Raw genomic sequence first — 27,386 nt, 5'->3', positions numbered from 1 at the left:
AACAAGGCTTTATCAACAAATGCTTGTTTCTGTAACACAAAATGTTTCATGGAAACGTATGGAGTTCAGTGAACTTTAGATGAACTGTAGGCAGTTTTCCATCAGAAATCCGCCAGGTTTCCTACCAGCTCAGGGATGCTGAGCCAAGGTCTTCCAGAGTCTGCAACTCTGGGACAGCCAGCCATGCAGACTGGCCTGGGGCTGTGGACACCAAGGCTTCCAGGCTCCCTGACCCAGAGCTGGGAGCACTTCAGCCAAGGCTCCCAGGGTTTCTTGGCTTCTGGTTCCCCATGAGCCAGACTGGCAGAGAGCCTAGAAGCTCTGGCATCCACGACTGGGCCAGGGACCAGAGAGCTTGGGCTTCCAGGCTCAAATTTCTTTTGTAATTTTCAAAATGAAGTGTTTTCAGATTTCTCTTCCGCGTGAAATTTTGAAATTCTGCTTTTTCGTTCTGAAATGGAACAAATTCTTTTCCAGAATTTCCGGTTGAAGGGAAATTCCACTTTAGGACCATCTCTACTAAGAGATGAAGGGGCTACATTTTCAAAAGTGCCCACTAATTTGGGTGCTCATATTGAGATGTTTTGGGCTTGATTTTCAGAGGTGTTGAGCACCTAGAACTCCCATGGAATTCCATCATTTGGAGCCAGTGGGTCTTTACATTTCCGTAAATCAGGCCTTGGATGTCTCATTTTGGGCACCCATAATTAGGGGCACTTTCAAAAATGTAGGTCTTATTAACTCACACTGTATTGTGCTGTCACATGGTGCAATGGAGTTCCAGCTTGGAGGATAGTTAATACTTCTTCTAATCTTTGTTCTTTATGATCAATGTGACCTCATATAAAAGGCTTTTGGAAGGAAAGGGAAATTGGAGAAATGAAGCAAGGATTCCCTTACTAGAGTTTGCCAGTGGGAGGTAGATGGAAAGAGGTTTTACACAGCAGGGCTGGTCAGTTATAGGCTGTTGAGAAGTTCATGCTTCTAGGCTGGGTTATGCGGTGGCTGATTATAAAACCTGCAGCGTTTCCTCTTGATCTAAGAGATTTGATAAGGACAGAACCGAACCTCTAAACTCCATTTCCACCACCATTAGCTAAGCGCCAGAGTGGGTCTCCTTAATTCACAATGACTAGCTGAAATTCATGGGACTGCTCTCAGAGCAAAGCACTACCCAGCACAAGAAAGGGTGGAAGAATCTGGTCCTGAGAGGTGACTGGAAGGTTGGATCACCCCTCTCCTGCCCTTTATTCCTTTCTGAATGACTATTCAGAAGGGGCTTCTAGCCTTATGCAGCCATGTCCATTGAGAGAGGACTTCTCTGCCCCCGATTTATGATATGTCCATTGTCCTTCTCTGGTGGCCAGTGGGGAAGACTTTGACCCATCAAAGAACAAAGAACTCCATGTCCCACATGCAAACCACATAGGAGCTTAGCTTTCCATTCCTAATGTTGTTCTTCTGCTTGCAGGTTCCGTGTATGATGGTTTGGCTGATGGCGTCAACTATGGGACTGCCCGGGGCAGCTATTATACCAAAGCCCAGACAGGAAACAGCAACTGGGGGTATCCGGTAAGGTGTTCTTTTCTCTGTGCCTTGCTGTTGGGGTGTTCAGAGAGCAACTCTCAGCATGAGAGTCCATAGGAATGGACTGCTGGTCAATGTGGAGAGCCAATGGTACCGTAGAGACAAGAGTAAGATGGACATCAACAGCCTCCAGATGTTCTAGGCAGGCGAGGGAGGAAGTTACCTTGTTCCCTAAGAACGGAGGTAACAAATTTGTTTGGGTAGTGCAACAAGCCTGGGTCTCAACAGTCCACAATCTGGATCAGAACTCCCCTCTGCTGCTGGGTGGATGGTGTGGAGCCATTACAGGGGTAGGTTCAAGAAAACTTGTTTCTGACACTGGCTCTAGTATTTTGCTTCGGGCTCATCTCTGCAAATAAGGGAAAGATTCAGCGACAGGTGTGTGGGGGATAGGTAAGAAGGTCTCACTTAAGCTGTTGCCCCGCCTAATTGCTCTGACTGAAGAAGAAACACTGCATTTCAGAGCCCTCTATTTAGCAAAGCTGACGGCACTGAATCCAGAATCACCTGTGTGGTATTTTCAGCACCCTACAAAGCCCGGTGATACTTTTCTGTGATTTGGCCATTGCTTAAAAACACCCTGGGGGTGCGGCTGGCAGTTTGGGGATTTAGATCTTCCCTCATTTAGCTTTGTTCTTGCTCCTTCTCTAGTTCTCGCACGTTTGCTGTAAATGCTGTGTCTTTGTTGGCTGGTAAAAGCCAAAGGCTGGTTACAATTTAGATGCCAGTTCATATCCTCTCTGATTTGCTTTGTTGAATGATCCTCCATATCCCCTAGCCAGCACCAGCTGAACGACAATAGCTGTGGTCACCATGACTGTGTATCTGACCTGAGTGGCGACTAACAATGAACTCACGGGTCGGATCCGAACGTAAACCTATCCCCAAACTCAGAGCTGGTTAGAGTTAGGACTTAGGGTTCAGGGTCATAGAGTCCTCTTGGAAAAAGGCGGATGAGATGACTGGGAATGATCAGGGCCTCCGTGTTACATCTCCCAAAGATGGCACCAGCAATAGTGCAGTGCCCCCTAGCATTGCAGCTGAGCACTATTTCACTATTGACCTGGCCATTCCCTGAAGGTCTCTTCTCCAGTTGCAGACCAGGGGTACGGTTTCTCAAAGTGGCCAAGTCCAATAGCCTTTCAGTGAGGGTCCTAAGTTCCTTGGTCACTTTTGAAAATGGTACTGAGTCTTTGGTTACATTGGTGATTTGAAAATGTAATCCCAGGCCTAAATCTGCTTGGGCCCGTGAGATTGCACACTACATGCAGACAGGGGAACTTCTTTTTCCGTTCTGTTTGCCCCCTAGAGGTATTAAAGGAATGCAAACACCACCACCACCATCACCTGTTTTCAGCTAACTTTGAGCTCTATCTGGAAGTTTGCTTGAAATTCAAAATGTCTAGACTCTGTTATGCAGGTGTGTCTCCCATTTGCATTTCCTCTACTTTAAGAAATGGAAAAGATGGCAATAATAAGATCTAATTTTGTTTTTGAGGGGCAATTTCCTTAACACCTTTCATGTCTTGATTGGAATTGTCATTTCTGTGAAGTCTTAAAAAGTTTTTGAGCTAGCAGGGCAGTGATAAGAACATGGCATCACTTATGGTTTTGCACTGAGTCCTGACAGTTGGGACAGTGATCCATTATAATCCTTGCAAGCCTTGATTGTCTCTCCCCAGAGTATGAAAAGTACTAAAGGAAATCTTTCTCTATCCTCTACCATAAGATATGGTCCCTGCCCAGAAGAATTTGCACTCTAAATATTGTTCTTGTTGGTAGGTGACCTTGAATTCTAACCAGTGTCTCTTTGGTGATAAGAGAGGTTATCTAGGCCCATGGTTTGCATGTTACTGATTTATTCTCTTTCCTCTGCAGTTTTCTTTACCTGGAGAACCTGCATTGTCGCTCCTGAGTTTTCCCTTGTATCTCATTTCACTACGTGATGCACTCTCGATAAGTGTGTGTGATCATGTCCCCTGCTAATGGCTGGCACACATAGATAAAAGCCTGCATGTTATTTATTAATAAAGACCAGATTTTGATATCCTCACTCCTGCTGTGTAGTACCTTGCTCTGCACTTGGCCCCACTGAAATTGTTTGGACCGCTCATGGAATATGGTAGTATTCAACCCGTGTGAGGGCATCAGAACTTGGCCCTATAGGCGCTCTCCTTTGGTGTTCCCTTGGTAGAGGCTTTTGATGATGAAAGTCCTGGGTTCTATCCCTGCTGATGACCCATGGTACAACAGCTGTATATCGGATTGTTCTAACAGAGACAGGATCCATGTTTAGATGAATGTGGGCCCTTCTGTATGTTCCATCATCGCACCATAGGCGTGGTGAATTGTGTGATCTCATTTCACTGATGGCTGCATGGAGCCACACCACACAGTGAGGTCTGAGTCACGCACCGGGAGCCTGCGAGAGGCCTTTGCAGATACTGTACGCACCTGCAGGCATCTTGCATGTCAGTCCTGAACCTAGAGGTTGCCACCACTTCCCCAGCTTGGTGACCACAGACCTATTGACAGCAAGAGACTCATCCATGCTGCAGCTGTTGTACTGAATAGGCAATGTACCAGCGTCTGACCCACATTCTGAAAGGGGAAGGAATGCTTGGAGCAGAAGCCCCATATTATAACTAGCAGAGCAAAAGACCCTTATACACCCACGATTGCCTTTCTCTGCCAATGTTGTCCTCCTCCCTAGTTTTTTCTTTTACATTAATGTTTTGGGGAATGCAAGGTGCTGGATTGGCAGTCCTAGAGGCTGGAGTGCTCTGCTTATCCATGAATGGATACATACAAGACAGCAGAGTGCTCTGTCTCTGCAAATGAGACAGATAGCTGGCCATCCTATGAAAGAGGCCGTAAGTCGGTGTCTATAGAATCATATAATATTAGGGCTGGAAAAGACCTCAGGAGGTCATCTAGTCCCACCACCTGCTCAAAGCAGGACCAATCCCCAACTAAACAATCCCAGCCAGGGTTTTGTCCGTGACCCATTAACTCTTTGGTCTGTCTGATGATGATGCTAACAGGAGGTAAATTAGTGCCTGTTATTACACTAATGAGTAAGTGCCTTTTTGTGACACTTCTCCAGTAGGAACTGTACTGAGACCCTCAAACTCATTACATTTGTGGGAGCAGTTGGTGCAGGAGGTGGCAGAGCTCCAGCTACCAGCTCTCTTCCAGCAGAGTCCCCCTGCTCAGACTGAGTTCTCCACCAGCTGCAGTGCAGAATGGGCCTTAGCAGACCATGGAATATGGTTTTATTATCCCCAATCCTGCACTCTCTCTGCAGGCAAAAATTTCCCCCTGACTTCATCAGGAGTTTTGCCTGAGTTAGGATTTCAGGATCAAGGTTGTTATTTGTTGCTACTGAAACATCTGTGGAGAAAAAAGGATGCTTGGGGCATATTTCTTAAAGAAAAAGGAATTTTGTTTGTTTCATACAGCCACAAGCCCGAGCACCTGGATCCGTGAGTCCAGATCCAAGGTTTTGCATCCTTCAGAATAGCCATGAATTTAACAATTGCTTCCCTGGCCAATGCAAGTTGAACCATCACAGAACTAGATGAAAGTAGCCTCTCTGCCTGTGACAGAGAAACAGCTTCCAGAAGCGCATGGGAGGGGATGAGCGTCTCTGGAGAAGCAATATATTTTTGCTGCTTTTGCAAATATTCTCCTTACTGTGCTGTGTTAACAGGCAGCAACCACTGCATTTCACAAGCAAGATCAAGGGTGTTCTCCACCCGTCACCCAGGGTGGGACCCAGTCATATTTCATTGCCACAGCTTTCCCCTGGGGCCTGGGAGAGACTCAGTCTCGACATGTTTATACGGCATCATTTCCTTTTTGCTGTCTGCTGCTCTAGAAATAAACAAACTGGTAGTGAGTAAAAAAAAAAAATAAATCAGAGCTGGGTAATAGAGAGTACATTCTGAGGTGCAGAATTCAGAAACACCCAGCCACTGGAGTGTGTGGGTGGGTGCTGTTTTGTAGTAGAAAAGCAAATCAGGAGATCTGGGTTCAATTCCTGGTGCTGGCACTGACCTGCTGTGCAACCCTGAACAAGTCACCTTGCCTCTCTGTGCCCCAGTTTCCCCATCTGCTCAGTGAGGATCATGATAATGACTCTTCCCCTTTTAGTAAAGTGCTTTGTGGTCTGTGCATGAAAAGCACAATAACAGGACTATATGTTGTTAACCATAATAATAATGAATATTATGTGACTCACCATGGCTCAGTTTCCCCATCTGTAAAATAGGGATAATGATACATATTTACTTACCCCCTGTGGGTTTTATGTGACTTAATTAATGATCCCAAAGTGCTTTGCAATCCTGGGCTGAGGAATGGTGCTCTGGACACGCTTGTTAATTTAGATGTGGGTGGATTTTACTGCTTGTGAAGGAAAGGGATTGACTCCTGGGCTGGTCAGGGAAATTATGACTCTGAGAGCTCCTCTACCTTTGCCCCTCAGTCTCCTTCCTCATTGTATTTTTGTATGGATCAATGACCCCTAGAGACTAAGCTTGGATTTCTAAGTTCGTTTTATAGGAGTGATGAGAATTTCAGACTCAAACTCAGGGCCCTAGCAGGATGCAAGGGACTTCCATTGAGTCAATGAGACTAGGAGGACCTCAGCTTTCCAGAGCTACATGTTTAGGCAGTATTGCAGTAGATCTTCTGCTCTGCTGGTAGGGACTGTAGGAAATTCTGAATTCACCGAGTGAGTCTGTACTGCTCAGGGAAGGGCAGGGCTGTGCAGAGCTGCTGTAGGAAAAGCAGAAAGTCTCACAGCGAGATTGTGGTTGTGCTTTCGTATGGAGCTTTGCAAAACTTGCAGTGTGGAATGAGTCGTGATTTTCTGCCTCGTTTCCCATTTTCAGGGGCAATTTCTGGGCTTTGCCAGCCCTGCTCTGCACTCTTAAAAAAATAATAAAGCTAGACGTGAGGCTGGAGTAAAACCGTGGACAAACAAACACCCACAAGCTTTGGAGAAGTTCAGATCCCATTATTATGGACTTGGGATCTATGGTAGGTGTGCGTGGAAAGTAGTGATTTATTCCCCTTTGTTAATCCTCAAATAAGCCTGTTCCCCATAAGAAGTGCTGGAACATCTGGCTTCACCTAGGTGACACTAACGTAATGGAAAGAGGAAAAATAACATGATTCTTGCTAAGTGGAGAACATAAGAACAGCCGTACTGGGTCAGACCAAAGGTCCATCCAGCCCAGTATCCTGTCTAGCAACAGTGGCCAATGCCAGGTGCCCCCCAGGGAGTGGACCTAACAGGCAACGATCAAGTGATCTCTCTCCTGCCATCCATCTCCACCCTCTGACAAACAGAGAATAGGGACACCATTCCTTACCCATCCTGGCTAATAGCCATTTATGGACTTCACCACCATGAATTTATCCAGTTCTCTTTTAAACCCTGTTATAGTCCTAGCCTTCACAACCTCCTCAGGCAAGGAGTTCCACAAGTTGACTGTGCGCTGTGTGAAGAAGAACTTCCTTGTATTTGTTTTAAACCTGCTGCCTATTAGAGAAAGGGGTCTTGGGTGCATAAACTGCATAATCACATGTTCTCCTCCTGCTCCAGAGTTGGTTCCCCTTAGTCCAGATGGTAAACAAATCATCCTTAATCAATTTTACCCTGCTGCTCATTCCTTTCCCCACAAGATCCCATGGGGCAGCCCGCAGTTTCTGGCCAACGTGAATCAGAGTGCAGAATACCATTACTCAGAGCTACCTTTGGTGCCTGGATTCTCTTATTATATGTTATGATCACCCTGGATCGGATGGACGGATGGATAGATATTAAGTCAAGAACACTGCAGGTGAGGCACCAAGCCCACACTTAAAGTTAATTAAATGATCAATTTAGGTACATTTTAGAGGAAAAAACTGATTCAGACACATTCTTTGGTGACCTGTACACTCTGTCTGATTCAATGTGAGTATGTGTGTGTACACATGAGCAGTCATCTTGGGTGACTGTAGAAACCAGTGGAATTCTCAACCAAGAAACAGCACATGATAAAGGAGAACCAGGGTAATTATAACCAGCACATTCTCTCTCTGTGTCCCTTCCCTGCTCCTTTTCTCCCACCCCATATTATTGGGTCTGGTTCCAGGGGGGGCTCCATGAATGTTCTTTACATTCATTACATTGTATATCTCCCTTGTGCAATCAACGTTTACTGTAATTCACGAATGTATTTTGGTCCTCTCTTTGCTATGACCAGGAAACAGCTGGTGATACTGTGCTCAGATATGTATATAACCACTGTTTATTTTAGATAGAGATCCAGACTGCTCTGTGATCCTAGTGCTAGAGCCAGCCAGAATTTTTCAGGCAAACAGTTTATTTGCTGAAAAAAATCCAGCTTTGGTTCAAGTGAAACTATTCATGTATTTGGATCAAATTGAGCAAATACTTTTTGTCTCGGGGGAAAAAAATGAACAAGTCAAAATGTTTTGTTTTGACATTTTCTAAATGAAATGTTTCAACTCTTTCATTTTGAAATGAACTTTCATTTAGAAATTTAGCTAGCCTTGTTTTAAACAAACCAAGGGTAACCCCCCCCTCCAAAAAAAAACGGGAGGAGAAAACTATTTTCGGTCGAGTGAAACAAACAATTTTTGTATTTTTCAGTTCAGCCACCAAACCGAAAAAGCAGTTCTTTGCTCAGCTCTACCTAGGGCAGATCCAGAGTCCAGTGTAAATGAGAGGGAATTTGACCCAGTCTTTTGGCCCACTTGTCCTCTCCTCTCCATAAATCTGGTGTAGGGGAGTCGAGAATCAGGCCCTGTACTCAGCAGCGTTCCCTCTCTCACTTGTACCTGCTGTTGATTTTTTAATATTCTCCCCACCTAGCCCTAAGCCCCAGATCAGTGTGACAGCAGAGGACATTCTGCTTGGTTAGGAAACTCCATTCAACTGTAAAGACCAGTTCTAAGCTGAAGGAGGCCTGCTGGAGCCTACTTAGCTGGGATTTGGCCCCCATGTTCATCCTGAGAGGCGAGGAAGGAACGCCCCAGCAGGATGTCACTCTGCATCCAAGCTGGAGAAATATCTCCTCCGTCCCTGCAACTTGAGTTGACTGACGTAGGCGTGCAGGCAAGATGACCTTCCCCTGTTGCTTGTTGGAGTGGTTCAAAGGCAGGGCTGGTTAGCTTATGAGTTTATCAGGGAAGCGAGAGCAATTCCTCGGTTTGGAGGGGACCCTGTTGCTTTTACGGTGGACTTGCTCATTCCTCAGTCAGAGTTAGAGTACAGGGTGTAATGAACCCGCCAACCAGCAGCTCTTTCTCTTTATGGTGTTGCCTTCCACTAAGGAGAAATAGTAGGACCTAGGTAAGGGTGGAGGGTTTTGATCATATGATTCAATACAGGCCTCTTACAGGATCAGCACTGATGGGCTAAGGGGTCTAGACTAACGGTTCCTGATAATAAGTGGCTCTCTTAGCTACTCTGGAGGTTTGAGCAAGCTGCCTGCAAGAGGTATTATCCTCATAATATGCCTGCTAGTCAGCAGAAGTTTGAATTCAAGCTGGGGAATGGGTGGCAGGATGCAAATGTCCTTTGCCTTTGAACAAACACAAACCTGCTGTGGACGTACTACTCGAATGCGCAGCACAGGACCCCCGGCATCTCAGAGGAGAACTCTGTGTGCAATGAAGAAAGTGCTATACACGTGCGGGAGGGAAGTGGGTGTGTAACAGGGGATCTTAAACTGGGGGTCAGAATCCCTCAGGGGGTCGCGAGGTTATTACATGGGGGGTCGTGAGCTGTCAACCTCCCCCCCAAACCCTGCTTTGCCTCCAGCATTTATAATGGGGTTAAATACATAAAAAAGTGTTTTTCATTTATAAGGGGGGGTCACACTCAGAGACTTGTGATATGAAAGGGGTCAGCGGTACAAACGTTTGAGAGCCCGTGGTGTATAAGACGGACTCTGGTAACAGCTTCAGCAAGGAGTATCGGGTTAGTATTGCACCAGAGAGCCTCGCTGAGTAGCAGCCCTGTGACAACTTCCATCAGCCAGTGGTGGCCGTGTGGGGGAAGACTTTGCTGGATCCAGTGGCTAATGCCACCCATGCACCAATAGTCAGTGGCCCCAGGGAGCTGGCCTTTGACCAAAGCCATCTCAGTATTACATTTTACATGGATACATCATATGTAGAGATGGGACCCTCCCTTGGGAAGATTCTAGCTTCTAGGAATGATGCAGTTAGAGTGGGGTGAGGCTCTGACATCTCAGGAGTGGCTTGGCTCATTCTCTCTCTGCCTAGCCATGATCACCTTTGCTCTGTGCAAGCTCTTAAGGATACGTGATCTCTATAGGCTGGGTGGAATAAAGAAGCAGCAGGTTGTTAGAATGAGCACCCCCCTACACACACCCTTGCTATGGTTTCCCTTTATGAGTCAATGTCAGGTTTGACTCTGCTAGGATCATTTTGAGGAGCTGTCAGCAATTTGGCAGAGATGTTGAGCCCTTGGGGCCTTTGTTGCAGCCATTCAACTATCTATTATGTTTCCATTAAGGACTTAACATATTATTGATGTGAAGCTGCTGTTTTTCTTGTCTATGTGTTCACGTCAGGGGCCTGCCGAGAGAGCAGATGAGGGGAGGTGTGTGGATGTGGGGCGTATGCATGCTGTTTGTCTTGGTGTGTATGTCAGGGGAGAATTATTTCATCCTGCATTTTAGCATGGCTGGCAGGCGGTTGTTGTTTAGCTGATAAACTCTCTCTCCTCCCCACCGTCCTTGGAATGGCAAATTCCAGCTTATTGCCTTTTTTGGGAAGACTCTTTTCTGGTAGACAATGAGCCCTCACCAGCAAGTCAGCACAGCTCCGATCTGGGCGGGGCAGGGTAGTTGGGAAATCTCTTGCACACTCCTGGAAAACAGTTGCTGTGTAGTGAGAAGCTCATTACCGAAGCCAGCGCATGAGTTTTACTGCAGATGCTGCCAGCTGCTGGGCTGTTCCCATTCTAGACCTCGTTCAAGTGGCACAGCCCTAGCTGTTACCTGAGTGTTGCTGTGTATGGTATGGGCCTGATGCAAAGCCTTTGGAGGTCAGTGGAAAGACTCCCACTGACTATGGATCAGGCCTTATGTGCAGGTAGAACAGAGGCCAAAGCAGAGAAGTGAGTCTCTCAACAAATCGGCTTAGCACCTATATGTAAGGTAGGCTGAGAGTTCATAAGGTAAACATCTGCAGCTGCCCTGTTCTGAGCTGGAGGGCAATATTATAGCCCCACTCTCAACCACAGACACTGAGTTCAAGGCCTGAGTTTCCAAAGGAGCCCTAATTTATACGGGTGCTGTAGCTTATCCCATCCCAGAATTCATAGGGAGGGTTTGGATGGGGGCCCATGACAATGGTTCATCATCCCCAGTTCCTCTTCGCTGTAGCTGACCAGTAAGTCATCTCTTCCCCTCCCCTTTTCTCTCAGGGCACATCGGGCCAATGCTTGGCTTAGCTGGAGGGAGGAACAGGAGGAGGCAGAGAAAGGGAGCACTCCCTTTGTTCAGTAGAGTGCAGTTCACTGCACTCAACTGGGGCGTGTTGAATTAGGAACCCTGCCTAATGGGGGTGTCCTGTGAGGAACTGGTTTGACCCTCATGCCACTCAATGCTGGTTGGCCAAATTTTGAAGACTTCTGTTCATCTTTTGTGGGAGCTTGCCTGGGTTAGGACTGAGTGAACATGAAAACTAGATTCTGTCCTCAGTGATGCTGAGTCACTCCGGAGTCACTCTAAATTTATACTGCTGGAACTGAGAGCAGCGTTAATCCCACAGAACGATCTCAGGATGTAGCTTCCCAACTTCCATGAGCATTTGTAGGGCTGAGCAAGGAGCTCAGGGCCTGGCCCTGTAACTACTGCTGTTGGGGATTTAAGAGAAGGAGCCAGTGTCAAAGACAGGCACTGGGCATGGCCATCGGGGTAATGTGTCTTGCAGCTCTCCCTGCCCAGGGGCTCAGACACAAATGGTGATGGGCATGGCAGAAGAACCTGGCTAGATTATAATAGCACTGAGCAGGCAGCGGACAAAGACTCCATTTTTTCTGGCTTGCAGCATGGCTGCGGGGCCGCCTCACAATACAGCTGCCTTAGCTGCAGCCTTAGTACCCCACTGGCATCTTCTGCTGATCAGGAGAGCTGTGTAACTGGGACCGAAGGCTGTGTCCACATGGGTATCCTGACGACGCAGGTTCCACTGCACTGTAAGAGGAACGGGCCAGGATTTCCAGTGTTGCTAGTTGTCTGTCAGGAAAACTGCCCTAACTGCTGCCTAGGTTGGTTTGTTTGTTGTTTTTTGCATGGAGTAAAACACCTTAGCATCCCCCTTTCCTAGGTGGCAACGTTCTCAAGCTATTGCAAAGTGCGGCCCTAATAGAGGCAGATGCCAAAGTTAGCATCCAGAAGTGGTGTTGTTGCAACAGAATCTCAGGCCAGTTCCTGAGCTCAGTTACACTGAGGCAAATCTGGAGTAACTCCGCTGAAGTCACTGTGGATGTGCACCAGTGTAACAGATCAGAATTGGACCCATTTCTTTGAACTAAATACGGTGGCGTTTTCCTGTTTTAGCCCTGGCATTTCTTAAGAAATTTCATCTTATTGTTCTCAAAACTTCAAACATTATCATTGGCATGAGCTAGGCATTTACTCCTTCTTTAATGCATAAATCCATCCTATTTTCCCTACATGGACCCCATTTTGGGCCTCTACTGGGGAATTCTCACATACGGGTTAGTGTGTCTGTCAGGGTGGAAGATGGATGAGAAGAGTTGATAAGGACAAAGCAAGCAATGGGAAGGATAGAATAGTGTTAGGGTCAGCGACTGTGATGGGAGGGGGGTGACACACCTTTCATGTGACATATACACCTGAGCTCTGGACCCCTGGAGTTCATATAAGATCCCATTCTGTGAGAAATGGGACATTTGCCCTGATGACCTGCCAAATTCTGTTGGGTGGCAGTATCGTTGCACTCTCTTCAAAGGCTGCCACATTCCAGTCCAGAGGTAGCTGCATGTTGGTGTTAAGTGAGCTGGGTCAGGTGTATATAGAGTTGGTTAAGAGGCTGAGAAGCCTTTGGGATGAATATTAATGCATGGTATTGAGTAAAACTACAAGAAAGTGGGGTAGTTCAGGGGCTAGGGCGCTAATTTGATGCAAGGAGACCAGGGTTCAATTCCCTGCAGTGCTCCAGACTCCCTGGGTGAGTCCCTTAGTCTCTTTAGCCTCAGTTTTCTAGCTGTACAATGGGGATATTAGCACTGCCCTACCTGGAAGGAGAGAGATGGTAAAGATTGTGAGGTACTCAGATACTCAGATAATGGGGACCATCAAAGTACCATGAACAGGTCCTACTGTAGTTAATGGGTGGCATGCCCACAGCTTCCATTAAAGCCAAGGCTCAGTGTCCCATCAGGATCTGGCCCCATTTGGTGAACTTCTGGGAGTCACTTCAAGCCCCTTTTAATTGTTGTGTTTCCTGTTTCCTTCCCCTTCAGATGTACAACGGGACCCTTAAAAGAGAGACCGACAACCGGCGCTTCAGCTCTTACAGTCAGATGGAGGGCTGGGGCAGCCGGCACCACAGCAAAGCCGTCGGCAGCCCCACCAGCCCCGGCGGCAACTACTGCCTCAAGAGCAGCCGGAGTGAGCCTGACCTGTGCTGCGAGCCTCCCCGGGGCACGCTCAGGAGAAACCAAGTGGGAAACCAGGCAGTGCACAAGGCAACCCTGAACCGCCAGAGCATGTACAGCAGCTGCAGCACCCACCATGGGACCACTAGGAAACCCCTCCTGGATCGCAACCTCTCCTGCCCTTCGGGCAACAAGCCAGACGCATTGTACGCCCAGCCTGTGACGAGCAGCAGGCAGGATGGGGTGTATGGGCATTCTATGTCCAGCTCCAGGTGAGTTCGCATGTGCCTGTGAGCTCAATGGATTAGCCTAGGACTTCTCTGCAGGGTGAAATCCCTGGAATGCAGGGGCCTTGGTTGAGTGCCTCTGCTGCTCGCCCTGCCACTTTGGGTTCGCATTCATTTCCCTGCAAAAAAGCACCGGTTTTCATACTGCGAGTCCAATTTCCAAATGGCCAGCTCCCAGGGTCTGATCCTGAGAGGTTCTGGGTACCTGCTGAGTGCCACTGAGTCCCACAGCACTCCTGAACCAAGCCTGTGCTTAGACAGCACTGGTTGATTTCTGCAGGAGGCGAGTAAGGACGAGCAGACGCTCAGAAAGGGCCTCAGGATTTAGTCCAACTGTGAGTTTGTCCAGAAAGAAGACAGAGTGAAAGTACTTCACAATCTGATCCCAAATGATGCTGTGATCTATTCTACTCTGCTCATTCCCTTCCCCTATACACAGTATGCAATCCCATCAGACACTTAAAAGTGTGGTAGGTATAGAAGGGGTGACAGAGGTGCTTCGTGTCCCAAACGTCACTTTCTCTCAAACATCTGCATTCAGAGATCGATGAGCCTAGCTTGTGATCAGGAGATGATGCTCTAAGCCGTGGTGTTCAAACCTGCGTTGTCTCACTAGCCATTTCTCTGTTTGTGCAACACCAGCACAATAGGGCCCTGGTTTATGCGGTGCTGCCTCACTGCATAGAATTAATAATTACAATAAAAAACAGGGATCACTACAGGATCTGCCCGAAAGCCTTGCCTAGTGCAGCCTGAGAGCGTGACGCAGAGGTTGTGAAAATTCCATTTTGGGAGCCAGTTCATTCCCCTTGATCACCGCTGAGTTTTGACTCTTAGCTTTACACACCACTTGTAAATCTCCCTCACTGAAAATTGTCCACAGATGTTTAGCAGGGTCTGAGACTCGATGAGCTGGGCTGTTGGCGATTTGGCTTTATGCAGGCGCAGCCTTTGCTTCTTTTGCATGTGCAAAATGTTACTCAGGTTAGCCACGGCTTTCCTTGTGGCTGGATGGCCCATTGCTCATAGCATGGTGTTGTGCATTGGCTCATTTCATAAACCCTGTAATTGCTTTGGGATGGAAGGCTGCCATTTTCATAACTAGAAGCAATTCACTCCAGTTGCGGGAAGTAGGCTGAGAGGCTGTAGGGTGAAGAAATACACCCAGTGAACAGTTGCAACAATGAAGATGTTTTCTGCATAAGGTGAAAGTTACCTTTAAATAATTGGTCTCTGCTAGGTAGCTGTTTCCCTACTGAAATTGCTGGTCTACATGGAACTTTTCTCATATGTAGAGTTACTCGTAATTATGGAATGATGTGATTCCTTGAAGAATGGCTGTGGTTTTCTGAAGATTTACTCCAGGGAGAACTGCCCTTGTATCAGAAATGCTCTCCAATGCCAAACATCCCCTGGTTAGGGAGCGGTCCCCTTTGCAGAACCCTCCCAGCTTGGGGTGTGGCTCACCCTGCAGAACTGGTTCTGACTTGGGAGTTGTCTATCATGAAGCGTTAGACTTGGCTTGGGAGGTGTCATCCTGGTAGAACTGGTTCTGGATGGGGAGTTTAGTCTCTTTTAGAATTGACCTGGCAGAGGGGGTTGTCCCCCACCATAGAACTAGTTTAGTCTGGGGAGTGGTCTGACTGGTAAAAGTGGCTCTGCCTAGTGAGTGCTGCCCTCTAGAGTGAATTGAGATGAAGGACACTTCCTCTGTGTAGATCGATTAGGGAGTTGTTCCCTTTGAAAAGCCACTCTTGCTTAAGGTAACCAGATGTCACGATTTTATAGGGACAGTCCCAATATTTGGGACTTTGTCTTATATAGCTACCTATTATCCCCCACCCCCATCCCGATTTTTCACACTTGCTGACTGGTCACTGTACTCTTGTTTGGAGGCTGGGGAGATGAAAACTAGTTCTGATGGGGGTTGTTATTACCCTGGGTCTGGTTGTGGAGTTGTCACCTGTGCATTTATTAGGTTCTGTAGAATTTGTTCTCACTGGGGACATGCCATCATTGTAGGACTGCTTCTGGGCTGAGTGCAGTTTGTTGCAGAACTAGATCTGGTTGGAGAGTTCTGCCCCTGGGAGACCTAGGCGGTGTTTTGTTCTTTTGGAAGTACAGGTCTTTCTTGGGCATCTGTCCCTATCATTGATAGGAGGAGTTGTCCTTGAGAAACTGGGCTTGGCTGAGTAATGGTTACTATTGAAGAATTTTCCCTGGTTGTGGCATTATCCATCATGTACTAGTGGTTCTTAAGGCGGAGTTTTCACCTTGCAGAACAGGGACTGTGTGGGGCGTTATCCTCATACTAGGAACGTTTTGTGTCAGAGAATAAGTTATCTGCAATGAAACACTGGCCTTGCTTGTCAGATTGTCTCTCGTGAACAACTGGACATGGTTATGCAGTTGAATAAGTGGTTCCCCGCTACAGAACTGAGAGGGGTTGAGGTATTGCCTCCTATGTAGAGCAGGTTCTGTGCAGTTATCCTCTTGCAGAACTGGGTTCTGGTTGGGAAGCATCCTCCCTATTAGCAATCTCTCTAGACTGATGGTCCTCTCCAGAGATAGTCCTGGTTTGGGGGTTCACCACACTGCACTACTGGTCTTGTTTTGGATGAATTCTTTTTAGAACTGATCCAGGTTGATGCAGTGTATAGGCAGGCATTGTACCCCTGAGAAATTGAGCTGGATTGGGGTGTTTCTCTTTTGGAGAACTGTTTACAATCGTGAGTGGTCCTCCTTGTGGAGCTAGTTCTGATATGGGTGCTATCCCTGCTGTAAAACCATTCTTGGACAGAGAATTACCCCTAATGTAGAGCTGGTCTTGTTCTGAATGATCCTGCTAACCCATCTGGTTTTAATTCCATCGGCTGCATCACTCCATTGTTGAACTGGCTGAGGTTGGAGAGGTCTTGCTGTGGAATAGGGTCGGGCTGGGAAAATTAAAACCCATCCTTTTACCTGGGCTTTTCCTCAGTAATTCTGAAGCTACCTTGATGGGGACAAGTAAATGATACAGAGAAAGGAGGAGGAGGAGGAGAAGTAGTAGTAAGAAGTAAAAAGAAGAAAGGGATGAGAGTTGAATTAAAAAAGAACTACAAGCACATATCACAGTGGCTCTTAGCAAGAGAAGATGGAAAATACTGTCTATTTAACTTTTTGGTATGGCTATGGTTTGCACTTTGGTACCAGGATGCTAAGTGCATTAGAATTGTAAAGCTAGCTGTATTGAGTAATCCCTCGTACAGAACTGGATCTGGTCAGGGCATTATTGTATTTCTAGAACTATTCTTGGTTGTGTGTTTTCTCTGAATTCCTTAGGAGACAACTTTTCCCCTTCTAAAAATGACCTCTCTCTTGTGCAGTACTTTCTGCATGGGAGGACTCCACTGATGGTACCACTGGTTCTGATTGGGGAATTGCCCCCCTTCCCTATCTGGCTGTGTTGGAAGCGTATTGTCTCTCATAGATTTGGATTTTGGAATTGTTGTTCTTGTAAAACAAAACCTTGTTGTGGGTTTTCCCCTGCTTTGTAGAACTGGTTCTGTTGGGAAAGTTGACCCCTTGTAGAACTTGTTCAGATTTGCTTGTAGAACTTAGTCTGGTTTGAGAATTTTCCCCCTTGAAGACCTGTAGCTTCCCCCCCCCCCATACAGCAGGTTCTGGCTGGACAGTTTGCTTTGAAGTTATTAGGCAGACTCAGTGGTTATGTGAATAAAATCTTCAGCTTGTTTAACTCACAGCAGACAATCACCTCTTCGCTCACCTCTGCTTCCCCCTTCACCTGGGTGTAAAGTGTGATATTCTTGTTCTAAGCTCTGGGGCATGGTGGGACTCACTGGGGGCCCCATGTCCCAGCTCAGAGTCTTTGAGGGCTCAGAACGTGCCTTTTGTTGTGCTTATTCCAATGGCTGTTGCAGCTAGTCAGCTCCCAAGTAGTGCCATTTGCATGTTCCAAAAGTGGAACTCTTTTTGCAGTCAGTTCCTCCTCCAGCCGGATGGTGTGTCACTCAGTCACTCATTGCTGGCCATGTTGGCTCAATGATCTGTAGTGTCTCTGCCCAGTTAGGAGAAAGCTCCCTTCACTCCAGTGCCACTAGATTCAAAGTGAACGCTATGAGCCATTAGTGAAGGGCAAGCGGTATATAATGCAAGCTAGGAGCAAGGGCATCTTTTGTCCCTCTCCAGCTGGTACACATAAGAGGACAGGAAACTACTTCTGCCACCAGCTAGGGGAGTCCTACCTTTAGCTGAAGTTGTAGAGGCTCTCGCCTTTAGCATTTCAGATCCCACCAAGCTAGGCCAGTTATACCTGCTCCATGATAGCCTCTTTCTTCCGCCTACAGCTGAATGGTGGCGGTAAAGCAAACATGCCAACCACATCTTGAAAGAAGATCTCAGTGGACATCCAGCATTATGGCTGACACTGTTCCCCTTCCAAAATTCAGTGCATGCTACAGCTCAGGTCCAGCAGTCCTCATGCTAGGGAGGGTCTGTGGGCACCAGAACTCACCTTTTTGTCCTTACAAAGAACACGGAGTCCCTCTCTGGCAGGCTAAGATACATCTGCTGGGTACACCTCAAAATGTGTGGCTGTCGGTGGCAACGGCATGTGGTGAACCACTTGCCCCCATTGGTCAGCATCTCATGGAGTAAATGCTTCAGCACCTCAGAAGTGACAGCAGGTGTGGGCATGACCGTAAGTTGTATAGAGAATAATGGACAGAGGAGCACTGGAAACCTGAGCTAAAGGAAAGGGCCACGGGTATCAGACTGGATGCTATGGAATAGGCAGCAAAGCTGTTGACTTGAATGGGATCCTCTGGACTTGTTGCCTGGCCAGAATCCAGTACAAAGCCTGATACATTCATCACTGTCCATGTGTGGCTATCACAAGACATCCTGGCAATGCTGCCAGGGCTGTACTGTGCTAGCCTGGCCTGCATGGGTTGTGCCTGAAGCACTGGGTGCACTGCCGCTGTAACCACAACAATATAAATTGTTCTTAAAAGTTAGAGCGCAACACCTCACTGATCTGTTATATCCAGCATTGTAGACTAGTCTCTGATGGAGGTCGTGGTGCCTGATATAGCTCCTTTCTGGAGATGACTGAGAGACTGAAGAGAGGTCAATAGCAGGGAATGTATCTATCCTCCCTGTCCAGGCTGATGGAACCATAGGGCAATACCAAACGTGGAGCCTAGCCCTGAGTCATTCTTCCCTGCTGTAAACTGCCTCTGCAAATGATCATAGTTCAGACTGTCAGCAGAAGTAATCACAGCCTGGTCCACTAGAGGCCAGAGTCGCCTGAAATGTTTATCTGTTTCCTAAAGGTAGAGTGATGCCTCTGTTTGTTATGACATCCATCACAGTTGGCCTGATGGGGGTTCGTACTGCAGTCGTTCATGACAGGAAGAAAACTGCCTCCTTTCAGTGTCTTGTGAATAGCACATTGGAGTTCATCTCTCAGGTCTTTAGCTCTCAAACCATTGAAACAACTTGCCAACAGTGACAGATTCTAAGACCAGAAGGGGCCACTATGATCATCCAGTCTGACCTCCTGTATGACACAAGCCATAGAACTTCCCCCAAAATAATTCCCAGAGCAGATCTTTTAGAAAGATGGGGAATCCATCGTGGTGGATTCCCCATCACTGTCAATTTTTTAATCAAGATGGGATGTTTTTCTTAAAGATCTGCTCTGGTTCAAAGCATGTATTATTTTGGGGAAATACATGTGTTGTACAGGAGGTCAGACAGGAAGATCACAGTGGTCCAATCTGGCCTTGGAATTTATAAATCTATGAAGAATGGAAGGGAATCCGCCTAGCTAGCTGCCTATGGTGCCAAAGCTTCAACAGTAATTATTTGGGTGGATCAAAGATGAGTAACAATACTCTGAGCCATATTTGAGTTCCTAATGGTTGTGGAAAGGTGCTCAGTGCAAGGGGTTTTGAGTCATATGTGAGGAATCATTGGGCTTGTGGATATTATCTTCTCTGTAATGTTTTTAATAAACAATGAGCAGTGGCTTTCCTAGCTCCTCCCTGCTCCTTTGTCCCCAGGGCCCCTAGACTCTCAATAACAAAGAAGAAAAGTTTCCATTCTGCTTAGTTGCTCTGGTTGTAGAACTTAACTTGAGCAAGGAGTTGTTCCCTTGGATGAATTCCCCTGGAGAAAATGGATTCTGGTTGCTGACCCTTTCCACGTGGAACTGGACCTGGTTACAGAGATTTTCCTCTATGGTTCTGGTTGGGGACAGATTTGTCACCCGGGGAAATGCCTGTGTGGGGAGTTGTCCTTGCAAAACTGACCCTGATGGGGAACTTGCCTATAAAAATTGCCCCTGTGTTGAGAACTTCTAGAACTGGATGCCATCATCAGAGCCGCCACCACAGCTGACACTCATCATCTGGTATGCTCAGCAGAATGGCCAAAGATTGAATGATCCCCGGAGATAGAACTTTCTTCTCCTAGTCAGCATGGATACAGCGGAGGGAGAAACTTCTGCCACAGCTCAGGCTGTGCCTGTTCTGTTTGTGGAGGGAGGGCTTCAGTTCCAAAGCTACCATCAGCCTGGTAGAAATAGTCAGAATGGACTAAATAAAATGACACCATCCTGAACCTTCACCAAAATATGGCCCAAAGCAAACATCTTCTGAGGTTCTGAAGGTTCAAAGTCAACCGTTCCTGCCCCCATTTTATATGAGACTGGACTTTGTTTCTAACTTAATAACAAAATCTCAGCAAGAGGGGCTATCCTTTATGGGGAAACCCTATAGAACTTAATAGAGATGAAACCATTAAGGTACCATGGAAGTTACTCTGGACAGTCTATACAATGTGATAGAGAGTGACACTTTTCTGTGGATTGTTTAATAGAATTTAATGGAGGATCGTCTCACTATATGGAATTTCATAGGTTAATTTAAAAATTCCGTAGAAAAGATATAATTCTCTTTAAGAGTCTGCTGGATTTTCCCATCAGGGATATTCCGTCCATGTGCTGAAACCAAGAAACATCCAGTTCCCAAAGACACAATGTCCTGACAGGATCTGATCATGACCTCACTGAAGTCAATGGTAAAACCCCATTGATGTCAATGGGAGCACAAACAAGGGAAAACGTCATGGCAAGACATGAACATTTTAGTCTCACCCATCCTGTGACCTACCATTTTCCACTTGCAGTTGGTTAATTCTTTAAATAAAATTAAACAAACAATTGGACTGCTAGTGCTTGATTTTTCCTGGTGTTGCACCTTGTGTTGTCATTAGCACTGTGAAGTGGGAGCACTTTCTACCCACTCTGCATAGGTGCAAGGCAGGAGATAATCAGGCCCCTCATTTCCAGAGCAGAGAGGTGCATTTTCAAAGGTCTGGGTGGGTTTTTTTCCCCAGGCTTTCCATCCCCTCCACCCCAAGGCTATACTCTCTTGTAACTCACCTCGGGATTCTATAGACATCTGCAATCATTCCACTGTCAGTGTCCATTTTAACTCAACTTCAAACCTCCCTCTCTAGGCTCTTTTTCTGACAATAACATGGCCACAAACAACAATGGCTTTCCTTGAAACAAGCCTGTAATTTAGCACCCTGAATGTTAAAATAGATGCATATGATCATGGTTATCATTGTGAAATCGACAAGAGGTTACACACAGTTTCCCAGCCTTCTTTTTGTAAACAAACTGCATCATTCCATTTTTATGGATGTCAGTGGGAGTAAGGACTGGGTAAAAAACTGAGTCATAACCTGAATATTTAGCCCACCAGATTTCTTGAGTTCATGACGGTTGCAGCTCTCTTTGCATGGACCATACTGCAATATTGATACATCTAGCTAGATAAACAAACCCATAAGATCTAACAGTAGTAGGCTGAGGGGCTGTTGACTGCTTGAATCTGGTGGCATCTTTCAAAGAAGTCATCAACCTCTAAAGCATATTGCACTTTGCCACGTAGTGACTGATCCATTCCTTTCCCTTCTTTTTGTTTAGAATATGCAATGATGAGTTGGACAGCGTGGCAATGACCATCCAGAAAGCCATACAGCTCCTGTGCGCCTCGGATGAGAAATCTCAAGCTATGGGTGCGTACTATCTCCAGCACACCTGCTTCCAAGATGAATCTGCCAAGCAAGAGGTAAACTAACTTGTTTCCAGCTGCATTTTCAAAAGCGGGCTCTGGGTCTGGGTGCCTTCATTTCAGAAGGTCCATGTGAGACATCTGGGGCCTGATTTTCAAGCAGTGCCAAACATCTTTATCTTCTATTGCCTTCAACTGGAATTCTGGGTGCTCAGCACTTTCTGAAAATGTGTCCCAAGGTTAATTAAGTGAGGCTTCCAAATATCAAGGCATTTTTTCCCAGCTGACAGTTTCATTCATTCATTCATTCATTTATGAGCAGGTGGTTTTGCTAGCCCCTAGGCTCACAGCAATAAATTCCTTTCACAGGGGCTCTGGTTACTTTAAAGAAGTAGGACCAATTCATTGCTCAGACCAATTAAGTTAACTGGTCTACAGAGAGTCTAAACTTGTGTGGCTGCTACCTTCCCCCAGTCTCATCAACATGTATGTTACATCAACTCTAGGCTGCCTTAGACTTAGATTCACACCCACCTCCCCTTACATATCAGCCTGGAATTTGGCCCCTTGATTCTGAGTGTGTGTTACACCAACATACATGTTGCCTCCGAATGTGGCCCATGGTTTCTGGGTGCAGGTAAAGCACAAGGGAATGTTGTTATATTACAATTATAAGGTTGTCTTTAGGTAGTTTTTCACTGCAGTAATAAGACTCATGAGGCCGTATCCTCAGGTGACGGATATCAGTGTAGCACTGCTGAAGTCAGTGGGAGCAAACACTAATTTACTCCAGCTGAGGATCTGGCCCATGGTCATTACTTGCAAGTCTTAATTGCTGACATCTGTTAGTAATAATACCTAGCTCTTTTCCTTGGTACAGCGTAGAGTGCTTTAAAAAAGAGGTATCATTCATTATCCCTATGTTTACAGAAGGAAAAACTGAGGCACAGATCCATGAAGTGACTTGTCCAACAGCAAAGCAGGTCAATAACAGAGCCGAGAATAGAACCCAGTTGGTCCCAGGCCAGTGCTCTGTCCACTAGGACACACTGCCTCACTACTCTGATACCCTAGTCATCAAGGCAATCAGCACAGACTCTCCTGACTACAGCTATCAACCCGTTTGACTGCCTTGTGAAGAATGGGGTGTTTTGGGTCTAGCCAGCCTGTAATACTCAGGGTATCTTTTCAGTTCCACTTAGTACACACTATGCTGTCTTCTTGCGTTAACATCTATTGCCGTGGTCTTTTAATGCACCAGAGCAAATAGATGAGCTTTTCATGGGATGCTGATCCTTGTCTGTCTTCCCCTTTCACAGGTCTACCGGCTGGGTGGAATTGGAAAGCTAATAGAACTCCTCCGCAGCCCAAACCAAAATGTCCAGCAGGCTGCAGCTGGGGCTCTTAGAAACCTGGTCTTCAGAAATCCTGCCAACAAGTTAGAAACCCGACGGCAGAATGGGATAAGGGAGTGTGTGAGCCTCCTGAGGAGAACTCCGAACACTGAAATACAGAAACAGCTGACAGGTACATGCAAGCAAATGAGAGATCCTCAGCTGGTATAACTTAGGATAGCTCCACTGACTTTCACGCCAGCCTATAATGCCTGGGGATCTGGCTCCTAGACATTGGGGCCTGAGTCTCACCTGCCTGGCACCTTGCATTGCCATATGCACCTGTGCAAAGTACAACACTACCAGACCGGCATGACACTTTGCACTCACTTTCCCCAGATGGAAATGACAACACAAAGTGCGAGGCAGTGCAGAATCAGGCCCCTGGATTGCCCAATTTATCAGCTTTGTGGCTCTTGCACACGGTGGCAGGGGTTCCCAACCACTGGCCCATGAATCAGGTCTGAGACTTAGAGATGACACCTATCTGACCAGGTTTATCACCACAGCTGTGACCATTGAGGGCTTTTGAACTATCAGGGCCTACGTATGATCATCTGAGAGCTGTGTCCAGGGCATTCTCAGGGGAGGGTCCCATCCTCTGGCACTTAGTTCCCCTTCCTGGTCTGACAGGGGCTGAGATGTGGGGGTTTATTTCAGAGAGTATTGCACAGTTTGTTTAGCGTCCTAGGCTTTTCCTGAAGAGTTGAGTTCTACTGGGATCAAGTGCATGTGCTAACAGTGGGTCAGCCCGAGTTGTATTTGATTATAGTGTACTTGAGCCTTGGATAGATGGTTCGGTCCCCTCACTGCCCCAGACTGAAATGTATGCAGAAATATGATCTATGAGGCTGGGACACCAGGCTCCATTCTGAACTGTAATAGGGGGCCTCTGTCCTAGGCTGCTGTGATGCCTCTACCATCTCCCATTTAACTGTATATACTCTGAAACTAGAATTTAGAGTATGCCCAAGTCCCATGGTGGGTTAGAGGGCACACGGTTAAATAGGAGGCAGTGAGCCTGAAATACAAGAGGTTTTTGTTGCCCGGAAAGGATGGAGACCACTGAGCTAATACAATGCATTATGGGAGAACTAGGTTCAAGACCCTTCTCAAGATAACATGGACTAGGTAGAAGAGGTGACATTCTGGGTCTGTACTGGGAAGCTTGGTTTGAATTGTACACACAGCACCACACAGGCTGATCATGGAGTGGCATTTTGGTTGGTTTCAGATGAAACTCCCTTTTCTGTTAGAGCTGGGATTGGACGGGGAGATTGGACCAGAGCATCTCTCCCCAAACCTGGAGGCTGTCTCAAATGCCTCAGTTGCAGATCTAGAGCTTGAGCCTCTGCTTCTTTGCACAAGTTTTCCAGGGATGTAACTTTCATGGAGTTATTCCTTAGTTCAATGTTAGTGAGAGGAGATTCAGGCCTTTACTGCATCGAGACCTTGAGGTCATGTTTGTCTTGCATTTTCTTTCTAGGGCTGCTGTGGAACCTGTCCTCCACTGATGAGCTGAAAGAAGATTTGATACACGAAGCCCTCCCTGTCTTGACAGATTGTGTTATCATCCCTTTCTCGGGGTGGTCTGATGGGGTCAGTAATAGGACAAGAGAAATTGTTGACCCTGAGGTGTTCTTCAATGCCACAGGCTGTTTGAGGTAGGTCAGCAGACAAGCATCGCTCACACCCTTTGTGGCTATGCTTAAAATGGGCCCCTTGTGTTGACGTGTCTAAAATGGATTAGGGAAAACTGGTGCCATATCTACACAGCTGGCAGTTAGACACAAAAGTAAGATTTTCCATCTTTGCTAAAAATGCTATCCTCCTCCGAACGCTCCTTCATAAATAGACTTGGAAGGATTAGATTTTTATTGGTAAATGTCAGTAAACGTTGATTTCACCATACACACCCAAACTGATGAAAAATATTTCAATCAATAATAATCTCTATTTACAGACAAACAAAGTAAGAAAAATGCCTCTTGAGAACTTTTTAGAGTTTGATTTAAGAATATTTACTTTGTATATTTTGACATGTGATGTTCACAATTTGTATTTTAAGTTATAAACCTTTAACTTTTTGAATCTCAGCATCTATTGTCATTAATTATTGTCTGATCTCCCAAAATTTCCTGCAACTGCGAACATTTAAATTGATAAAAAACAATGCTTAAAATAAGCATGATTGATATTATCCATCAAAATTATAAGAACGTAAGAATGGCCATACTGGGCCAGACCAATGGTCCATCTAGTCCAGTATCTTGTCTTCCTACAGTGGTCAGTGCCAGATGCCCCAGAGGGAATAAACAAAACAGGGCAATTGTCAAGTGATCCATCTCCCGTTGTTCACTCCCAGCTTCTGGCAGTCGGAGGTTTAGGGACACCTAGAGCATGGACTTGTCTCTCTCTATCTTGGCTAATAGCCATTGATGGACTATCCTCCATGAACTTACCTAGTTCTCTTTGGAACCCAGCTATACTTTCGACCTTCACAACATCCTCTGGCAACGAGTTCCACAGACCGACTCTGTGTTGTGAAGAAGTATCTCCTTATGTTTTTTTTAAACCTGCTGCCTATTAATGTCATTGGGTGACCCCTGGCTCTTGTGTTATGTGAATGGGTAAATAACACTTCCCTAGTCACTTTCTCCACACTGTTCATGATTTTAAAAAGTTACAAGTGAAATTCTGCAAAGCCTATTCATAAAGTTTTCATGGTATCTAGTGCTAGATGAACATTTTCCATTGAACTCGTTTTTCAAAAGAAAATTGGGTTTTTGATAAGATACAACATTTTCACAGAAAGCGTCTTGTTCACTTGAAAAGTTTTGATTTTTCATTAGAAAACTTTTTGAAAATTTTTAGCCAAAACAAGGAATTTGGGGTGGGGGATGAGGTCGGTGGGTTTGGGCCAAAATTTTTCAGGTTTCAGCTGAATTTTTTTAAATTTTGATTGCCAAAAAACGAAAACAAAAATTGTTTTCCATTATTTGATGAAAAGTCAAAATTTTCTGCGTGGGACTAAACCTCCACATTTTCGATCCAGCTCTAATGACTATCTCTTGCCAGCAAATTCCAGCTGATTTTCTTTTTTTATACTAGATCCTTTCATTCCTGTTACAGTCACTGGGTGTTGGCCCATCCCAATATAAGTGTCAGTGTCAAAGTGAGAGGCCCATATATGGGCATGGGATGGTTTTATTTCTTTCTTGGAAAAGTCAGAGAACTTCTTAGCATGAAGATCTTCGTCCTGACTTGCAATTTCTTCTTCCAGCCTCCAGCTCCGCCATCATGTTGGGAACAACTCAGTAGGGAGATGAAAAAACTGTATAATTAGGTACTTTAACGAACTGAAGCTCTGCCTTAGGGAGTGTAGCAACAGACCGCGCCCTTACCAGACACACTAGCTAATGGGAGCTGCACTCTCTTGTGAAACTGACTAAGCAGACTGCAGCAGGGCCTGCAGATTTCTCTGCCTGTCACTATCAGCCCCCCGAGGTCTCAGCCTTTTGAGGCTAGAAATCACTTCTGAAGGACAGTGCACTACTGCCTTTATCCCTCTCTTGGAGGAGAACTTTCCCTGCAGTTACGCAGCAGGATGGTTCTTGTAAGCAGGGCTGTCATCTGCTCCATCCCTCTAAAGGCACTGGAGCTCAGATATGCGGATACATGTTAATGGAGAAATGGCAGCATCAGGGGATACTGAGAAAATAGCCATTTGGGGGCAGGGGCAGTCTTCTGTGCACTGGTTTGTCATTTCTTGTGCCCATAATGCATAGCAATGCCACGGAGATAATGCCAAATTTGAGGTCAGTTTGGGCCTAAAATGAGTCTGTAATAATATCTGATCATTGACAAAAGCCTAGCCACTCAGGTTTCTTAAGAGTTTCTGGCTGGCAGGTGTCTGCGAGCTATTGCAAATCACTCATTTGTGAGCTACTGGTTCATTGAAACAAGATCATTTCATGCCGCTGCTAAAACTCTGCTGTCTTAGCCGACACCTTATCCAGAGTATAGCGCAGTGAGACCATCATCACTTCAATCTAAGTTTTGCCCCTTTTTCTTAAAACCTGGTGTCCCCTGTGTGAGAGAGATGACAAATTCATGAAATATCCCAGACAAGCCTTATTGGATTAAGCTAAACCTTACTGAATTCAGTTAAAGTATTTTAGGAGTTCGTATTGTTGTGAGATCGTATGTAGTGTCTCTAGGAGAGAGACATGACTCATGTAAACCCTGGGAAATGTTAGGAGCTTCAAAGGAAACTTTTAAACAATGTACTTTTTGAAGCTTCGCTTTGAGGAGGGGACATTTGTGTGCTGGTCATGGTGGTCACCTG

The 27,386-nt window shown here is 46.1% G+C and overlaps 1 protein-coding gene across 1 annotated transcript in view; it reads left to right on the top strand.

Moving 5' to 3' along the window:
• The window catches only part of PKP1 (plakophilin 1), a 54,134-nt gene that overhangs the window by 7,310 nt on the left and 19,438 nt on the right, over positions 1-27,386 (top strand). The window contains exons 2-6 of the mRNA XM_030561191.1: positions 1,472-1,572; positions 13,133-13,539; positions 21,557-21,701; positions 22,964-23,171; positions 24,525-24,702. Of these exons, the coding sequence (XP_030417051.1) occupies positions 1,472-1,572; positions 13,133-13,539; positions 21,557-21,701; positions 22,964-23,171; positions 24,525-24,702 (1,039 nt within the window). The remainder of the gene's footprint in view (positions 1-1,471; positions 1,573-13,132; positions 13,540-21,556; positions 21,702-22,963; positions 23,172-24,524; positions 24,703-27,386) is intronic.

Source organism: Gopherus evgoodei, chromosome 4 (genome assembly GCF_007399415.2).
Source record: "Gopherus evgoodei ecotype Sinaloan lineage chromosome 4, rGopEvg1_v1.p, whole genome shotgun sequence".
In the NCBI taxonomy this organism is placed as follows: domain Eukaryota; kingdom Metazoa; phylum Chordata; order Testudines; family Testudinidae; genus Gopherus; species Gopherus evgoodei.
Note: the sequence above shows the minus strand (reverse complement) of the source record. Positions and strands in the feature narration are given on the sequence as shown.